The following is an 18,176-nucleotide window of genomic DNA, read 5'->3' as shown; positions in this document are numbered from 1 at the left end:
TAGTGGGTTAGGTTTAGTGGAGGTGGAGGTAGTAGTGGTGTAGTGGGTTAGGTTTAGTGGAGTAGGTGAGGTGGTAGTGGTGGTAGGTTTATGATAAATTCTAACATATTGATTGATGAGTTGATTGATATCTGATTGTTGTGTTATTGATATTACAAGGATTCCTATTATATAGAAGAGGATTTGGGTAGTAGGTGAGGAGTAGGTGAGGGTAAATTGGTGGTAGGTGTAGTAGGTGTGGTAGTAGGTGGTGGTAGGTGTAGGTAAATTTTAACAAATTCCAAACAATTCGTTACTCTGGTTGCTTCATTTTTCCTTTTCCTTCTTTCAAAAGAAAAAAAAAAGAAGGCTAGATCAATTTGCAATGAACAAACCTTGAAGCAACTTCATCATCTGCAAAATAATAGTAGGCATGATCAAGTAGCAGCAATGCACAAGAAAATTCTACAAGAAATTTTATGTGAAAAGAAATTCAGAGAAGTGTAGAAATAAAATATGAAATTTTTTTATGGGAGGTCATGTGGCTGCCCAGCTGAACCACATATCCTAGTTTCTGCCTTATCATCCCTTCCCATTTTGATGAATAAGCTAAAGGAGATTAACCACAGGGCTTAGTTTTATCCATTAATCTATGATTTCTTTGTTGAGACAAAATCATTGAGTTTCTATCACAAAGTACACCTAATGAACCCCATAGCATTGAGTAATTTGGTTGAAACTAGGCTTATGGACCACAATAATTATTAATTTATTTTAAAATGTGATTCCACTTCCGATTATAAATAGAATGAATTAAGGTTCCCATAGGAACTCAAAAGGAGGCAACCATTAGTTCACATCATGCCTATTGTTAAATGGATCTGGTACTTGTATCAAAATTTTGAAGAAGAAGCTTTCTTCATAAGGCTGTCCCAAGCAAAAAGCAAAATGAAGATCATTCAATACTACCCACAGAAGCTTCAATCACTTAGCTGTTCTTCCCCTATTGCCAAGAAAACCACTAGCTAGCTCCTTCAGCACCATCAACACCCCCACTACACTCTCTATCTCTACCTTAAACAATATAGCTAGAATATTAATGTTCTGTTGCCACCTTAAAATACAGCCTCTTACCTAACTTCATACTCACTTCCCATCTCACCCCACTCAATAAAAACCCAATTCCTAGCAGCATAACCTGTACAACTCTTTTTTCTTTCTCACTTCAAATCAGCTTTTTATACTAAAAGCAAGTGCGCAAAAATGTTGAAGCAGCTTCTCTCAACGTTCCCACTTCTACTGATCTTCCTCTGCTGCCCCACAGTTTTTGCTCAGTCTCCAGCACAAGCTCCAGGTGCTCAGTCTCCACTCCCAGCAGCACAACCTCCAGTTGCTCAGTCTCCACTCCCAGCAGCACAAGCCCCAGTTGCTCAGTCTCTGGCACCAACTACAGCACCATCAGGTCCACCCAACATCACTGCAATCCTTGAGAAGGCCCGTCACTTCACTACACTGATTAGGGTACTAAAGAGTACCAAGTTGGATGATGAAATTACCATAAAGCTCAATGACTCAAGTCAAAGCCTAACCATGTTTGCCCCAACTGATAATGCCTTTGGTAAGCTCAAAAAAGGTATTCTAAACTCATATACTGATCAGCAAAAGTTTCAGCTGATAAAATTCCATCTCATCCCTTCTTTCCTTTCACTCCCTGCATTCCAAACCGTGAGTAATCCAATGAACACAGAGGCTGGTAGTAATGATCAGTACCCGATAAATATAACCACTGTGGGAAATCAGGTGAACATATCAACTGGGATCGTTAACACAACAATATCCGGCACAATTTATTCTGATAACCAGCTAGCGGTATATCAGGTGGACAAGGTGCTCCTTCCATTATATTTTTTTGTAACTCCATCCCCATCACCAGCTCCTACACCATCAAAGCCTGAGAAAAAGGCTCCATCTCCTTCAGGTTCAGAGTCAGTACCCACTACTGACAATGCTGCCATTACAGCTTCCAGTGCAATGCGTGTGATTCACCATGCACTCAATGCAATGATCTTTGCAGGTTTTCTTATTGCAGCATTGTCCTTATGTATTTGAGTTGAGAGCTGGATGATGTTGATTCTGTTCTGTGTACCAGTAGTATATTATGTTTACACTTAAATCAAATATTTCTTTTTGAGTAAACTCTCTCTTTCCAAAACCACAGGCAGACTGAGAGCAATTGGGTTGGCTAATCTATAATATGGGCAGCTTCTGTTCATGTTACACAACTCCACGTAGCTCTGTCCAATTGCTAACTGACCAAAAACACTCAATCACTTGGCAACTGAATTATTCCAGAACTAGATCCTATTATTCTTATTGAAATTTGTAGAGAAAATTTTGCTTACTCCCTACAAAATTAAGGACCTTCCCAACATAACAGAAATGCAATATTTCAAATTAATGAATCAGAACTCATATAATAATTATCCAATTGTGCATGATTCCTACCATAACTTTGCAGACAAAAATCTTTAAACTAAATGATCCAACTACAAATACATAAAATAGCAGAAATCTCAGCAATATCTAGGTCAGCTCAAAAGAGTTGACCAAAATATTCCGAATTCATAAATCATTATTGTATAAAGAAAAGCCAAAACTGAACCACAAATGGAAAATGCTATGAAAGAATATAGAAACCATAACAACTCCATCTTGAAGAAGTTGCCACGGCTCTGATCATCTCTGTGTGCTTGGATATGGCTGGCAATGGTGCTAAAAGTGGCATTGGGTAATTACGCTTATGGGGTCATTTGTTAATTGGGTTTTTTGAAAATCGAAGTGGGTTTGGGGTTGAAAGAGATGGGTACAACTTACCATAAAAAGGAGAGAGATGGGAAATCTAAACTGCGTAAATCTCACTCAAACCTACAAATTGAATAGAGAGCGATGGAAAATTTTATATAAAAAAAATAGGGAGACTGCTGTGTCTTGTTGACTCAATTGGGACACTGTACAAAATGGAAAAATTGAATTGCACAAAAACTAACTGAAGGTTTCATTTTCTATAGTCACACTAATTGGAATTGGTCATGAAATGCTGCTAGCTAGGTGTCTCAGAGTTTCTTATTGGGAGCATTACAATTTCTAATTCAAGTTAAATTTAAAAGAGTTCCAATTGGAGGTATTAAGGCCATGTTTGGTTGTGTGTTCACTATGTTTTCTGCTTTCAATTTCAAGAAGATATTTTGTATCAGTTCCTGTGATCCAGATAAGTGACTCATACATAATACGGACAATATCAACATGTAGTATGAAAGAACAAAAAGAGTTAATCCTAATTAAGACTTAATTCGAGACTTCCATTAATTAAAAGATAATTAAGGAGCTTTTTTTAATTAAAAGTTAATTGTGATAAAATCTACGGATATTGGATAGAGGTCCTATATAATGTGGTTATAAAACATTAAGTCCCACCTAATATTTTTTAATGTGAGAAGTCCTGCGTCCAGCTAAAAGACAAAATACTCATCATTATATTGCAGTAATGCAAACACAGACCAACATAAATTCCCTCCCAGTTCAACAATGGCCTTAAAAACATTAAAATTCCTCTCCGACAATAGTTTGCCTCCAAATGTCAACCTTAGCTCCCGCTTCCTCACTTGCAACAATATAGCCCACCATGTCACACTCAGTGCCGCTAAGTAGGACTTCAAGAAAGTGACGATCACTGAGGTGATTGAGATACAAGTTAAAACCATTCTTTAACGGGGAAGAGCACACCAAATCTGAAATTAGATTGCCAACATGCCATTGGTGAACATAGAGCACATGTCCTAGACGTGGAGGGCATTTTTGCCTGAAGGTGAGGACTAATATATTGAGACTCTGAATATTTCCATGAGTTCAAAATTGGGTGGGAGTGAAGATCTTGACAGACAAAAACAAAAAATATCGATTTTAAAAGGAAAAAAAAAATGTATAGAATGAAAGTTATCATATTTAAGTTTGAAACAAAGAAAAAAAAAATTACCACCTGACATGCAAACACTCTACTAACCGCCACTTACATTGATGAACACATTTAAATCAAGGGTAAAACTGTCCAAAAAATGGCGATTTACAAAAAGGACTTTACCACCCAAGCAGTTTTTGCTATGGAGCTTTGTGTGTTAAGGAACTTATTTTAGGACTTATCTTGTATAAGTTCATATGGAGGGACTTTACACTCATTATTCCCAAAATCTATTCCACAAAAACATGGAAGACCAGTCCTGCAGGATAAGGTAGTTGATGTATATATATGGAAGTGCTCTTATAGCAGTTAGCACTCTAGTAACAGTCTTCTCACTCTCCTTTTCTCTCTAAAATTCTAGTGAATGCTTACACATTTGTTTTCTCAAAGTTTGAATCCCGAATTAGATTTGCGTTTTAAGTATTCTTCCAAGTTCCAACTATCTTAATGGAAGATTGTTGAATTTTGCATATATTACAAACACGATTATGGCTTGTAGGAATTATAATAAAATTTTAAATTCCTCTATGTTCACCATCAATTGGTTTGCTTCATTTTCCTTTTCCCTTTTTTTTTTTTTTCTAATAAAAATAAAGTTGGCTACATCATATTGCATTATCGAACAAACCTTGAAACAGCTTCATTATCAGTAAAATAATAGTAGGCATGACAAAGTGGTAGTAATGTACTAGAAAATTCTACAAAAAGATGTAGGTGAAGGAAATTCAAAAGTGTACAAATAAACTAACAAAATTTTCCGCGGGAGGTCATGTGGTCGCCTTGTCATTCCTTCCCAATTTGATGAATAAGCTAAACATTAGCTTTATCCATTAATCTATGATTTCTTTGTTGAGACGAAATCATTGAGTTTCTATCACAAAGTACCCCTATAGCATTGAACATTTTGGTTGAAACTAGGCTTATGGACCACAATAATTATTATTATTTCTTTTTAATGGTTATTCCACTTTCAAATATAAACAAAATGAATTAAGGTTCCCCAAAGAACCCAACAGGAGGCAACCATTAGTTCACATCATGCCCATTGTTAAATGGATCTGGTACTTGTATCAAAATTCTGAAGAAGAAGCACTCTTCATAAGGCTGTCCCCAAAAAAAAGCAAAATGAAGATAACAATACTACCCACAAAAGCTTCAATCACTTACAGCTAGCTGCTTCAGCACCATCAATCTGTCTAGCTAGAATATTAATGTTCTCTTGCCACCTTAAAATACAGCCTCTTACCTAACTTCATACTCACTTCCCATCTCACCCCACTCAATAAAAACCCAATTCCCTTGCACCACAACCCGTAGAACTCTTCTTTCTTCTCGCTTCAAAGCAGTAATTCACCCATACTGCATATATACTAAGAGTGTCCACAAAAAATGTCGAAGCAGCTTCTCTTTCTCTCATCATTACTACTTCTACTGATCTTCCTCTGCTGCCCCACAGTTTTTGCTCAGTCTCCGGCACAAGCTCCAGTTGCTCAGTCTCCACTGCCAGCAGCACAACCTCCAGTTGCTCAGTCTCCACTGCCAGCAGCAAAAGCTCCAGTTGCTCCATCTATTGTGCCACCTCCAGCACCATCAGGTCCACCCAACATCACTGCAATCCTTGAGAAGGCCCGTCACTTCACTACATTGATTAGGCTGCTAAAGAGCACCAGGTTGGATAACGAAATTTACATAAAGCTCAATGACTCAAGTCAAAGCCTAACCATGTTTGCCCCAACTGATAATGCCTTTGGTAGCCTCAAAAAAGGTATTCTCAACTCATATAGTGATCAGCAAAAGTTTCAGCTGATAAAATTCCATCTTATCCCTTCTTTCCTTTCAATCCCTGCATTCCAAACTGTGAGTAATCCAATGAACACAGAGGCTGGTAGTAATGATCAGTACCCGATAAATATAACCACTGTGGGAAATCAGGTGAACATATCAACTGGGATCGTTAACACAACAATATCCGGCACAATTTATTCTGATAACCAGCTAGCGGTATATCAGGTGGACCAGGTGCTCCTTCCGTTATATTTTTTTGTAACTCCATCTCCATCACCAGCTCCTACACCATCAAAGCCTGAGAAAAAGGCTCCATCTCCTTCAGGTTCAGGTTCAGAGTCAGTACCCACTACTGATAATGCTGCCATTACAGCTTCTGGTGCAATACCTGTGATTCACCATGCACTCAATGCAATGTTCTATGCAGGTGTTCTTATTGCAGCGTTTTCTTTATGTATTTGAGTTGAGAGCTGGTTGATCTTAATTGTGTTCTGTGTACCAGTGCTGCTTTGTTTTCACTTAAATCATATATTTTCTTTTGCGTATACTCCCTCTCTTTCTCTCTCTATGCAAAGCCATAGGCAGACTAAGAACAATTGGGTAATCTAAGCTATTCTGATGGGCATTCTTCTGTTCATGTTGCACAAAACTCCAATAACCCTTTCCATGATTGCTGGCTGAAAAAATAAAATGATTCCAGAACTCCTATGGAAATTTAAAGGGGAAATGCTACTAAGTCAAGATGAAACTAAGGACAGCCTTTCGAACACAACTGAGATGAAATATTTCAAATTATTGCATCAGAACTCATATAATTATTTTCCAATTGTGCATGATTCTGTTAGTTAGCATAGTTTACTTACCAACAAATATCACAGGGTTTTCATGTGTATTTTGATATTGACCAGTAGACTCATAGAAAGGAAGGGCAATGAACACAAACAGTAGTGTTCAGGGGACTGGCTTCATCCTCACATTTTAAATTTCAGCTACATACTATGAAAATACATTTGCCAACACAAGCGCTTGTATATTTGCAAAAATTATAAGGACTGGGCCAACTAGGCAGGAGGATATCTTATTGTACAAGTCTTGAGAAATCATCAAAATATCTGAAGACACTCTGTTGAGAAAGAATAAGTAAAATATCTAGATGGGAATCCTCTAAATACCATATTCAATAATAAAATGGAATCCACCAGTAAACCCTCTGAAGTGAATCGCCTCTTGTTGTCCATTGCCAAAGGGATTAAATCGCCCCTCCCCAAGTGAAAAAAAAAATTGCTGGTCACATTCACAGGATGCAAGCCGAAAAGAACGCCAGCAAGAACCAAAACATAGTAAAGACAAGTAGAAAAACTAATTTTACTGCACCAAATCTCATATGCAGCATATATTTCTCTCAGAATTTGACCCCTACTTCTTCTCTACTGTCAAAAAATTCTTGTCTGTGTGCCACTGCAAATCTAGATTCTTGTAAGACTGTTTAATCTCTGATACAGACAGTCATTGAAACTCCCAAAAAATTAAAATCTTCCTTTTGTTGGCTCAACTTCAATCTTACCTCTCCCAACTCCCTAGATTAACCAGGAGAAATACTGTGTCAAATCCCAACTAAAAATTCAGGTCCCTAAAGCAAAACTAAAATCTAAACAATCCCAAGTGTTAAACAAGCACCACAGTATTACATTGTGAAGTGAACAATATTTCCAGCTGAATGGTTACATGTAAACAATTTTTAACTGGTTGATTAATGGCTCCATAAGCTAAGCCCATCATGGGTACTTGTGTTCATCAGCAGCTCAGTATGATTAGTGTTACGGCTAGGTAGCATTATTAATTAAATATGCCTGAAATTTTGGTTATTCTAAATCAAGAAATTAAAATTCAACTCATAATTCTTTTTGATCTTACATTAACTCATAATTCAAGACTATAGAACATAAAAATACTTCATATTGGATCAAAGGAAGCTTGTAAGATCAAATTGCAATTACTGCTCCAACAACACTCCTCCTGTTCTGATTGAATGATTGTAATTTAAGCCTAAGGATCTACAACATTATATATGAAATAAATTCAAAGCATTTAACTCAACTGATAAACACAAATTGTACAAATTATATCATAAAAAAATTCTATCCTTTCCCAAATTCATGAATTAGGAGATCAAAATCATTCATTTGACAGAAATTAAGTGGAAAAAAACATGGATTGGATTTATCAATTCAATAGCATTCTTTGCAAAAATATGATGAACAAGATTCGAAAACTCTCTCACCATAACATCATTGTCATCAATAAATTGATATGGTACTTGTATGATAAATTTGGAGAAGATGTTCAATGATACCCACAAAAACTTCAATCAGGTACGTACCCATCTGGGTGTTTTCCCCATTGTTAAGCAATCACTGGTTGCTTCAACATCATCAACACCCTGATTCTCTCTGTCTCTCTCAACAAGAAAGCTACGATATGATTAATTCACATCTACCTTCAAAAAACACATCATTTTACCTAACTTGTTCACACCCAATTCCCATCTCACCTCACTCGATAAAACCCACAATTCTGCTACTGTGATGAAGTTGAAGCTCATTGTCTCTCTCTCTCTCTCTCTCACCATTGCCTGCTCTGTTTCCAATTGTGGACTTTTTGTTGATCCATAAACCCAAGAGCTAACAATAAGGTTGATCTGAGTAATAAATTATTCGGACGAGGGCATTATAATAATTTTGTGAAATAAAATCTTATTATGTACATGAATTTTTTTTGTACCCTTTCATTTTTCTTATTACAATTTTAGGTAAACGTAAAATTATAATTTTATATTCATCCCTAACTTCCCCAACATCCACGTTATCCCTACTTCCACCCCAGCCACCAGCTTCGATGCAATGGTTGCTTAAAATTTTTTGAGATCTTAAATTAAATATTAAAGTGAGATTTTTTTATTTTTATTTTATTTTTATTTTTTACTATTTATTCTTTCGAAAGTTTGAACTGTCGATGACAAAAAAAAAAAAAATTAAAATTATTTTGTAAATCTTAAGTGACTCTCTAAATAATTTAGTGATCAAGTCACTTCTACTCTGACGGACGCCCTTTCCTTACCATCCTCAACCCCAACAACCCTTTATGCCCTTGTTCGCCTCTCCCTAGCCTACCCTCACCAATCCCGTTTCCTTCCCTAGCTCCTTCAACCCTTCTCCAACATTTCTCAGCCTTGCCACTCCTACCTTCCGCAACCCCTTTTTACAACTCTTGCACTCTTTAGATTCTTTGTAATTGTGGCCCATTTATTAGTTTGTATCTTTTTTGATATAACAAATATTACATCATTTAATAAAAAAAAAAGGTTCATAAAAAAAAAATCTATAAATCATGAAAGCTTATAGGAAAAGTTTATTTTGAAACAAATTATATGGTATAAATTTAAAATTATTAGAATGTGAGTCATATGTATTTTATGAGTATTTTTTTTAAGTTTGTAGAATTGATAAAAATAAAATAGTTTATTGAGATATTGCATTAGAAGGTTATTTTGAAAAGTGAGTTAAAAGTCACTTCTTAACTTTTAATCTACTTTCTTCTCTCAGAAAAAAAAAGTTAAAAAAATAAAATAAAATAACTTTTAACCATTTTCTCAAAATAGGGACTAAAAAATGCATGCTCATCACCTTTAGCAATTAAAAAGTGAATTCTTACCTTTGGTGATTCTCTAACACCCCAACCCTCTCTCCCTCTCCCTCTCTCTTTCTCTCCAAGAAAATAAGGGTATGAATGTTCTCATGCCACCTTAGAAAGAATACATCCTTTCACCAACCTACATGCTCACTTCCCATCTCACCCCACTCAATAAAACCCCAATCCCCTTGCACTCTTCACCACAACCACCACCTCTCAAAAACTCCCTCCTATTTTCACTTAAAACACTCTCCTCACTCCAGACTCCCTACCAAACCAAAACTTCACCAAAAATGTCAAACCACCTTCTCGTCACTCTCCTCCTCATCTCCCTCCTCCACACCACCACATCATTATCTCAATCCCCAGCCCCCTCCCCGGCCCCTTCCGGCCCCCCAAACGTCATCGCCATCCTCAAAAAAGCCGGTCACTTCACCAAATTCATCCGACTCCTAAAACGAACCCAAATGGACGGTCGGATCTTCTCCCTCCTCAACAGCTCAAACCACCAACTCACCATCTTCGCGCCCACCGATCAAGCATTTGCTGACCTCCCTTCAGACACAATAAAGTCGTTAACTTACCAACAAAGGATCCAACTTGTTCAGTTCCACGTCCTCAATTCTTTGCTTTCCTACTCCGAGTTTCAAACTGTCAGCAATCCACTGAGCACTCAGGCGGGCGATAACAGCGGTTATCACTTCCCTCTCAACGTGACCATGACGGAGAATCAGGTCAACATCACCACCGGTATGGTCAACGCCTCGGTGTCCGGGACCGTGTACAGTGATGACCAGCTGGCGGTGTACGAGGTGGACCATGTTTTGCTTCCTTTGAGGTTTTATGTGTCGCCGCCACCGGCTCCGGCGCCACCAGTGAAGACGGTGGAGGCTCCGGCGCCGGAGGTGTCTACTGATATTAAAGCTTCTGGTGGAGTGAGGGTGATTGGATATGGAGTTAGTGGAAGAATGTGGTTTGTTGTGGGTTGTGTTGTTGGAGTGTTTTGTTTTTGTGTTTGATGTTTGGGATGAGATGAGAGCGTTTGTGTTGTTGGTCACGTATATGATTTGGGTTTTGTGTAACCAATGGTGTTGTGTTTTCATTTAAATGATTAATTGATTTTCTTGAATTTGAATAAATTCTCTCCCTCTCAAACTATGGGAAGATCAAATCATTCAGAACTAAGAAATTAATTGGTTATTGGTTTTAAGTTAAACTAAAATGATATATAACTGTATTTTTTAAATCTTATTTTTAAAGAGATGATTGATTAATAATTAAAAAATATTTATTATTAATTATCAATAATTTTCTTAATACCTTATTGGATTTAAAAATTGGGTCTAACTTTTAAGTTTCAATAACAATACTCTTGGGTTGTGTGGGTTTTTTAGTTCTTGGGTTGTGTGAGTTTTTTAGTTTTTAGGTGGTAAGATTACAATGCATAAATTGTTCGCTATCAGAATATTTTACTTAAACTCTTTCTGTCACGACTCAAACCTGTCCCTAAAAATTAGGACATGACCAGCCTATGCTTAGGTCTCAAACAACATTTAAGAATATAATTTATCCAATAGTGGGGTCTAAAGCGAAAGTAAATAAATAATAGAATGCTCATCGAGCCGTACGTATATGCCAGGATCATTACACAACTTCCTGTAAACGGAGAAGTTCATATGCACAGTTCAGATATAAATACAATTTAAGGCAAGTATATGTACAAAGAGTTAATAACCCAAAAGTTACATGACCATAAAACGTTTATCAAAAGCCATCAAGAACTTAACAAAAATGTGGCACTGAACTCCTTAAGAGGCAAAAAGACTCCACTTTGGACTTAACCAAAAATGTCCACAAAGGACGCCTGAAGCTGACTTAGGGCTGGCCTCCAAGCTAACCACCTACAAAACATAGATGAATACGAAATGAGCCAGACTCAGTGAATAATAATAATGTATGAAGGCATGTAAATAAGCATGTGTCTTGAAGAATATGTACGTATTACATGTATGTCCTTCTCAACAACACATTCCAGCACGGTCTCGAACCCAATACTAACAGAACGACCTCGGGCCCAAGAATAACAGATAATAGAACAGCCTTTGGCCCAATAATAACAGAATGGTCTCAAGCCCAATAATATACCATTGTGAACCAATGTGATACTTTAACAGATAAGCACAACATATCATTATACTATTATTATTCACAGTGATCCGATCGTGCAATGATTTCTTCCAGCAAGTGACCTACACATCACACACAAAAATTGATAAGTAATGCATTCTTTTCCTTGTGTTACGACCCACATCCGCCCTTATGGGTTGAGTATCGTAACCGGCCAGTAATCTGTGATTACCAAAGGTTTTCTTATCACTACAAGAATTTACACAATTGCCGACCACTTTTGCCGACCAAAAAAATTTTGGTCGCAAAAAAATGACATTTGGCGACCAAATATTAATTAGTCGCGAATGATTATTATTTTTGACGACCAAATATTATTGGTCGCAAAAGGTTATATTTTGGCGACCAAAAAATGAGTTGGTCGCAGAAAGTGGTATGCTTTTGCCGACCAACTATAAATTTGGTCGCGGAAGGTCACATATTTTTGGGCGACCAAAAATTTGGTCGCCAAAAACTTATTTTCAACAACCAAAAAAAATTGGTCGCCAAATTAGTACATTCAGCGACTAATATTTTAGTCGCCATTGATTGAGATTTGGCGACTAAAAAAATTTGTCGGCGAAGGTACCTTTTCTGCGACTAATATGATATTTGGTCGCCAAAAGTTTGGGAAGGAAATTTGAAACGTGGAGGTGGGAATTAGGGCTGGGTATAGGGTCATTCGACCCACACAACCCGCCCGGCCCGACCCGACCCGACCCGTACGCGTATGGGCGGTTTTGTAAATATAATAGGGTTGGGTGCGATTTGAAATATTTCTAATTTTCAGATTGCGGGCTTGTTGCGGGTTTGAACCGCACCCGACTAACCCGCCCGCATAACTTTTTTTTTTTTTTTTTTCCCTTTGTTTTTAGAAGATCTGGACCGTTCACTTCACTTCATCTATACCCAAACAAAACAAAGAAAGGAAAAAAATCCTAAACTCAAAAACACATTACGCAGCTCTCATCTCACACTCTCTCTCGTTTTTCAGTCTCTCACTCTTATCTCACTCTCATCTGATCAGTCTCTCATACTCACTCTCTCACTCTCATCTCATCACTCATCTCGGCCGATCAACCTCGCAAGAGATCGACTCTCACTCATCGCAAGATTGACCGATCGACCTCATACTCTCATCGCACCGATCGACCTCCCAGGTACGGATCTCTATGTCGCTGTCTCTGTCTCTCTTTCCTCTCCGATCTCTGATTTTTTTGTGTTATTCAGATCTATGTCACTCTGTGTGACTAAGATTGTTTGTCAGTGGTGATTTTTTGTTCATTTCTGTGTCAATGGTGATTTTTTTTTTTTTAGATCTGTGACTCTTAGTTTATTTGTTCATTTCTGATTGTGTGTTATGTGTCAATGGTGAGGACTTTGATAGTGGAGTCGATGATATTCATACTCCAAGACAGTGTATAGTATGGAATATGAATAAGAATACTCATATTTACCCAGAATATGTTGTTAGCTTCAAGGTCTCTTCTGATCTGAATCTGTTAGTGATTTTGGAATCTGAATCTGTATAAATTAAATCTGAATCTGTAATTTTGTTTGATCTGAATCTGTTAGTAATTAAATCTGAATCTGTTGGAATTATTTATTGATTTAATTTGATTCAATTTGTTAACTTTTGATTGCAGTGTTGTAAGATATATACGATTCTATTCAATTTCTTATATAGTCATGTGAGCACATAAAGGTGAAAGATGTAGGTATAGATATAGATATAACTAGTTTCATTTGACTTTGAAGATGATTCATGCATTTACTAGTTTTTATTTTTTTATTTTTAATTTTATTTTAATTCTGATTTCCAAATTCCAAGTTGGGAAATTGTGATGGCAGGTTTTGGTGGTTAGACAAGACCTGAAGATGGGAGTATGAAAGATTGCGTCCCAATGTGCTCGTAAGATATATTTCACTCTTAACAATGTTTAAGGTTTTGCCTTTGATTGCACTTTGTATCACTCTACGATCTCTGTGCATTGTTCGTTTCACATTTATTTGACTAATTATTTATTTTTAAACCTGCAGATGTTGCTACTGGGATGTATTCAGAACTGATGCAAAGTTATGACAATGCTAAACACAGGATTACTTCATTTATTCAAGCCCTGAAATTTACTTTGATTCTAATAGTTTCTTTCCCCTCTCATTCTCTTTAATAATTAACATCCTTAATGGCAAAAACAATCTTTTGAGGAGGAACCAAACTTTGTTGCTTGCTGTAGCTGTTCAAAATAAAGATTGACAAAATGGGAAAGAAAAAAAAAGGTTTAAAAATCTAAGTGGCATAATGAAATGGCATAATGAAATAATCTAAGTATGATCTACCGTTGTTGATTGTGTTATCCTTTGCATTAGATGGTTTACTCCAACAGTCGGATCCGCTGTTGAGTGTGGTTCAGTTCTTATTCCAATCTCTTCTAGTAAAGTGATGTTGACTGTTATTTTTGCATATTGCAGTCTGTCCCTCCTAAATGCTAGAGTTTTAATTTGGTTGCTTACCTTTTTAATCCTTTGTTGGCATCCTTGGATTACATTCACAGATTTTCTTTTCTTTCTTTGATAAACTAGATTAGAATCTTGGTTGTAATTCAAGTTACAGATTCCTTAATAGAATCCTCTTGTTCTGTGCCTGTTGGTGCAAGTAATGCAAGTAATATGATACTGTGATGTCCTGTGGTGCCCTATAGTATTACTAATGTTATACATTTTGTAGTTACGGATAATATGTATGAGACCATGTTAGCTTTAAATGTTTTTGAAATGTCTTTTTTAGGCTCCATATTGCCTCATACACTATATTAACCATTTCCCCCTTTAATTCCTTAGATAAATTCTTTCTTGACGATTGCTAAGAGTGTTTTTTTTATTAATTGAGGTTGGTCTTTGAGCAGCATGAACTGACCTATCTCATCCATCTAAAAGAAATGAAAATGAAAAAACGTAGAAAATGCTATTGCTCTATTCTCTCTCATACAAAGTTTTAAAACGCATTATCGAGGCTTGCCTTGAGGCTTTATTTTTAGGCGACACTCCTCAAAGGCTTGTGCATATGGAGATCTTGATCTTGGATTGTTGTTAAACTTAGTCTAATACATTATTTAAACATAAAAAGAACTCCTTTTGTAACTATATTCATGAGAAAAATCAAGTAAATTATTGACCAAGAAAAAACACAAAGCTAAGGCTTGAAAACTGAAGCTAAGAATGTTGATTTCACGTGTAAAGAGTGCAAGCTTCCTTCTCTGGAGTGAAATGTTTGATGCTTTGAGAGAAAATGTATTTGCACTTTTATATTTAATTTAAAATATTTTAACATATTTTAGTTGTTTACTAAATATAAAAATTCAAAATGTTTACGCCTTGAGGCTTATACCTTGCGTCACAAGGGGTAAAGTGCCTAGCATAATGCATTCACCGTTAAAAACTTTATGTGAATATCATCAAATTGTATTATCTATTTGTTTATCCTTTAAGTAAATTTATTGGTTTTGTGACTACTGTCTCCTCAGGTACTTGGCTGATGAAACTGCTATCTTACTGCTTTACTCATTAGTGCATGGGAACTCAAATTTTCTGGAGTATGTCTTGGTGCGAACAGATTTGGATACACTGGTATGGAGTGGCAGCTAAGAAATTTTGTTCCTACCAGAATTCAGTCTAATTCTATGTATTACAATGACGAGTCATTCATGTTGTAGATCTTTTGAGGTCTGAAGTTACTTTAATGAGCATACTTAGCTTTACTGGACATCTTGTTTGGATTTCTTAGTTTTTTTTTAAAAAAAAATGTTATTGTTCCGTAATTGTGGTTGGGTTGATTGAATTTTGTTCGATATTGGATTGACTGGTTATAAACAAAAAAGTATTGTGACAAAAAAAAAAAAGAGAGTTGACGACTAAAAAATTGGTTGGCAAATTCTACACTTTTGCGACTAAAATCATTGGTCGGCAATTTCTTATCTTTTGGCGACTAAATTGGTAGTCGGCGATTTCTCGACTTTTGGCAACTAATCTATTTGGTCGCGGAATGTGACAATTGGCGACCAAAATTTTTGGTCGCGGAATGTCACGATTGGCGACCAAACTTTTTTGTCGCGGAATGTCACGATCAGCGACCAAAATTTTTTTGGTCGCGGAATGTCACGATTGGCGACCAAACTTTTTTGGTCGCGGAATGTCACAATTGGCGACCAAATTTTTTGGTCGTTGAATGTGATAATTGGCGACCAAACTTTTTGGTCGGGAAAATATCACTTTTCGCGACCAAAGTGTTTCAGCGACTAAATGAATTAGTTGCGGTAATGATATATTTCGCGACCAAAAATTTAGTCGGCAAATTTGACTTTTCCCGACCAACCAAAATTTTGGTCGCGAATTACTTTTGCCGACCCTCAATTGGCGACCAAAGTAGCGACCAAAAAAATTGGTCACGGATAATTTTTGCCGACCAAAAATGGGCTTTTAGCGACCAATTTTTTGGTCGGCAAAAGTGTTAATTCTTGTAGTGTATACAAATAAAAAAATAATAATAATAATCGGGACTAACGGAAATAATATTCAAAACTACCAATAGTACAATGAGCTGCGCATCTACATGAACAACTATTTACATGCAAAAATGTTAATTTACCCATATTCAGTACATATATAACTTATAACTTAACATCTTATACATAACATATGCACATAACAAAAGTGTACTTCACAATCAAAAGTTTGACAACGGCCTTCTAGGCCTAGCCTCAACTTCGAGGCACTCAAAATCACGCGGTAGGCTTCAAAACGATGGCTTGACTAAAGACTCCTTTTAGACTTGTCCTCCAGAACACTTTCCTATATATATATATATATATATAAACAATGAGTTAAAACCCAGTGAATAACATTAAAGTAAAGGGGTTAGTGAACGAATTCCAAATATATCATATCCGTAAAACAAATCATGACACAATCATTAATATAAGTTTCATATCAAAACATAACAAAATGGTACATCTCACAGAACATATCACATATCGTCTTCAGACTAGAGTAATCGATTCTGCATACCGATTAAACACATATCACCACAATGAAGTGGCTAACGAGATCTTGTAATCACATATATGTCATGGACCTGCATTAACATGCTGTCTCCCATGATTTGGGACTATCTATGGATGCCATAATAGATTTCAAACATAGGACATTTGTTCACGTAAACAAATATCATTTCAGAAATCATAACTTATTAAATCACATTTTGAACATAATTCATATGAACATATCTTTACAATAACGTTATTCACAGTGGGCTTCTAGAACGATTGGTTAAGCAGTCATTGACTCGTGACCTACAATCACAAATATGCATAGCACGATACACAATCATCTTAAACATATTTAGTTTACTTAAGCTCTAAGCTTTTAAATATAGATGACAAGAATTATAAAGTAATTGGATTATTAATTTCCTTTAATCTCTAATTAAAACATGTTTAGCCATGTATTAACCAAACTAATTAAATATAAACACTCTAATCATATAAACACCCTTATTAAGTTAACTAATTACGTAATTAAACTTAAATTAGGCTCATACACAATAAATTATAATTATTCAGTCATGTTTAAATTACTGAATCAGAAACTCATAAACATATAAATTTCGCAATTCAATTTCAATTTCAAGGCCCGAAACTTCTTCAAAAACAATTTGAATTCACAATTTCTAAGTTCAAACAAAAATCATGAGTTTAAAACAATCTCAAATTGTCATGAAAAAAATAAACCCTCACTTTATTATGTACATGTATGTAAATGTATAAAACATGCAAGTGTGAGCTCTAAAACTCAAGCTTCCACGGAATTCCCTCTCAATTGAAGACCCATGCAAGAATTCAAATGGATAAAAACAAATTTCCATAAAAACATGCCATGCATGTAGCTATGTTAAGTTACATCTTTCATTTTGTCCATTTTAAGCCATGCTTGTATTAACTCTTTATTATATGAGCAAAACTTCTAATTCCTCATCAATTCATTCTAATTTAAACTTTAAACTTGAAGATGATGTATAAGTTTCTATTCCAAAAATTAGTATGTAACGCTTATCTTGTTTTGATGGGTTGTTAGAATTCAAGACTAATATCTAGCTTCTCCCTTAATTCTTCTTCTTCTCTACCTCTCTTCCTTGTTCAGCTCTCTCTCTCTCTCTCTCTCTCTATCTATCTACGTGTATAGTGCAATATAAGCCCACCAATCTCTTCTTAGTCAATTAATGAGTAGAATATTTAATTCTTATATTCTTATTCTTCAAAATTAACTTAGGCTAATAATGAATCACATTAATTAATATAAATCAAATTCCCTTAAATTAAATTAATCTTCATCATTTATAATCTTAATGACACTAAATTAAATTATACTGATGTGTATTAAGTTCTAATTCCTATTCAATTATTTAATTCCAACCTATTAAAATTAGTGAATCAGACGAAATCAATTTTTTAATTATGCTTCCCGGATAACTCTAAAAATTTCAATT

At 35.8% G+C, this 18,176-nt stretch overlaps 1 protein-coding gene, 1 long non-coding RNA gene and 2 pseudogenes across 4 annotated transcripts; all 4 read left to right on the top strand.

The window, feature by feature from the left end:
- Positions 1-399: 399 nt before the first annotated feature.
- LOC114287413 (fasciclin-like arabinogalactan protein 11 pseudogene) lies at positions 400-2,122 on the top strand (annotated as a pseudogene). The gene has a single exon (XR_014363632.1). The product of XR_014363632.1 is annotated as a fasciclin-like arabinogalactan protein 11 pseudogene (transcript).
- Positions 2,123-2,738: 616 nt separating this feature from the next.
- Positions 2,739-7,060, top strand: LOC114287412 (fasciclin-like arabinogalactan protein 11 pseudogene; annotated as a pseudogene). The gene has a single exon (XR_014363631.1). The product of XR_014363631.1 is annotated as a fasciclin-like arabinogalactan protein 11 pseudogene (transcript).
- A 2,519-nt stretch (positions 7,061-9,579) lies between these two features.
- Positions 9,580-10,608, top strand: LOC114287435 (fasciclin-like arabinogalactan protein 11). Its single transcript, XM_028230767.2, has one exon. It carries the CDS (start codon positions 9,613-9,615, stop codon positions 10,486-10,488), a length of 876 nt encoding a protein of 291 aa, XP_028086568.2. The 5' UTR covers positions 9,580-9,612; the 3' UTR covers positions 10,489-10,608.
- Positions 10,609-12,579: 1,971 nt separating this feature from the next.
- LOC114287162 (uncharacterized) lies at positions 12,580-15,256 on the top strand. The gene is made up of 3 exons (XR_003637814.2): positions 12,580-12,795; positions 13,487-13,547; positions 13,676-15,256. It is a non-coding gene; the product is annotated as an uncharacterized LOC114287162 (long non-coding RNA).
- The last annotated feature ends 2,920 nt before the right edge of the window (positions 15,257-18,176 follow it).

The sequence above is a fragment of the Camellia sinensis genome, chromosome 3 (assembly GCF_055761805.1).
Source record: "Camellia sinensis isolate YWXY chromosome 3, ASM5576180v1, whole genome shotgun sequence".
Lineage (NCBI taxonomy): Eukaryota > Viridiplantae > Streptophyta > Magnoliopsida > Ericales > Theaceae > Camellia > Camellia sinensis.
The sequence above is the reverse complement of the archived record's forward strand: the minus strand, read 5'-3'. Positions and strand labels throughout refer to the sequence as shown.

Bases quoted from the DNA above. Each gene is read 5' to 3' on its own strand.
- LOC114287435 (XM_028230767.2), top strand. From the start codon at position 9,613: ATGCTCACTTCCCATCTCACCCCACTCAATAAAACCCCAATCCCCTTG.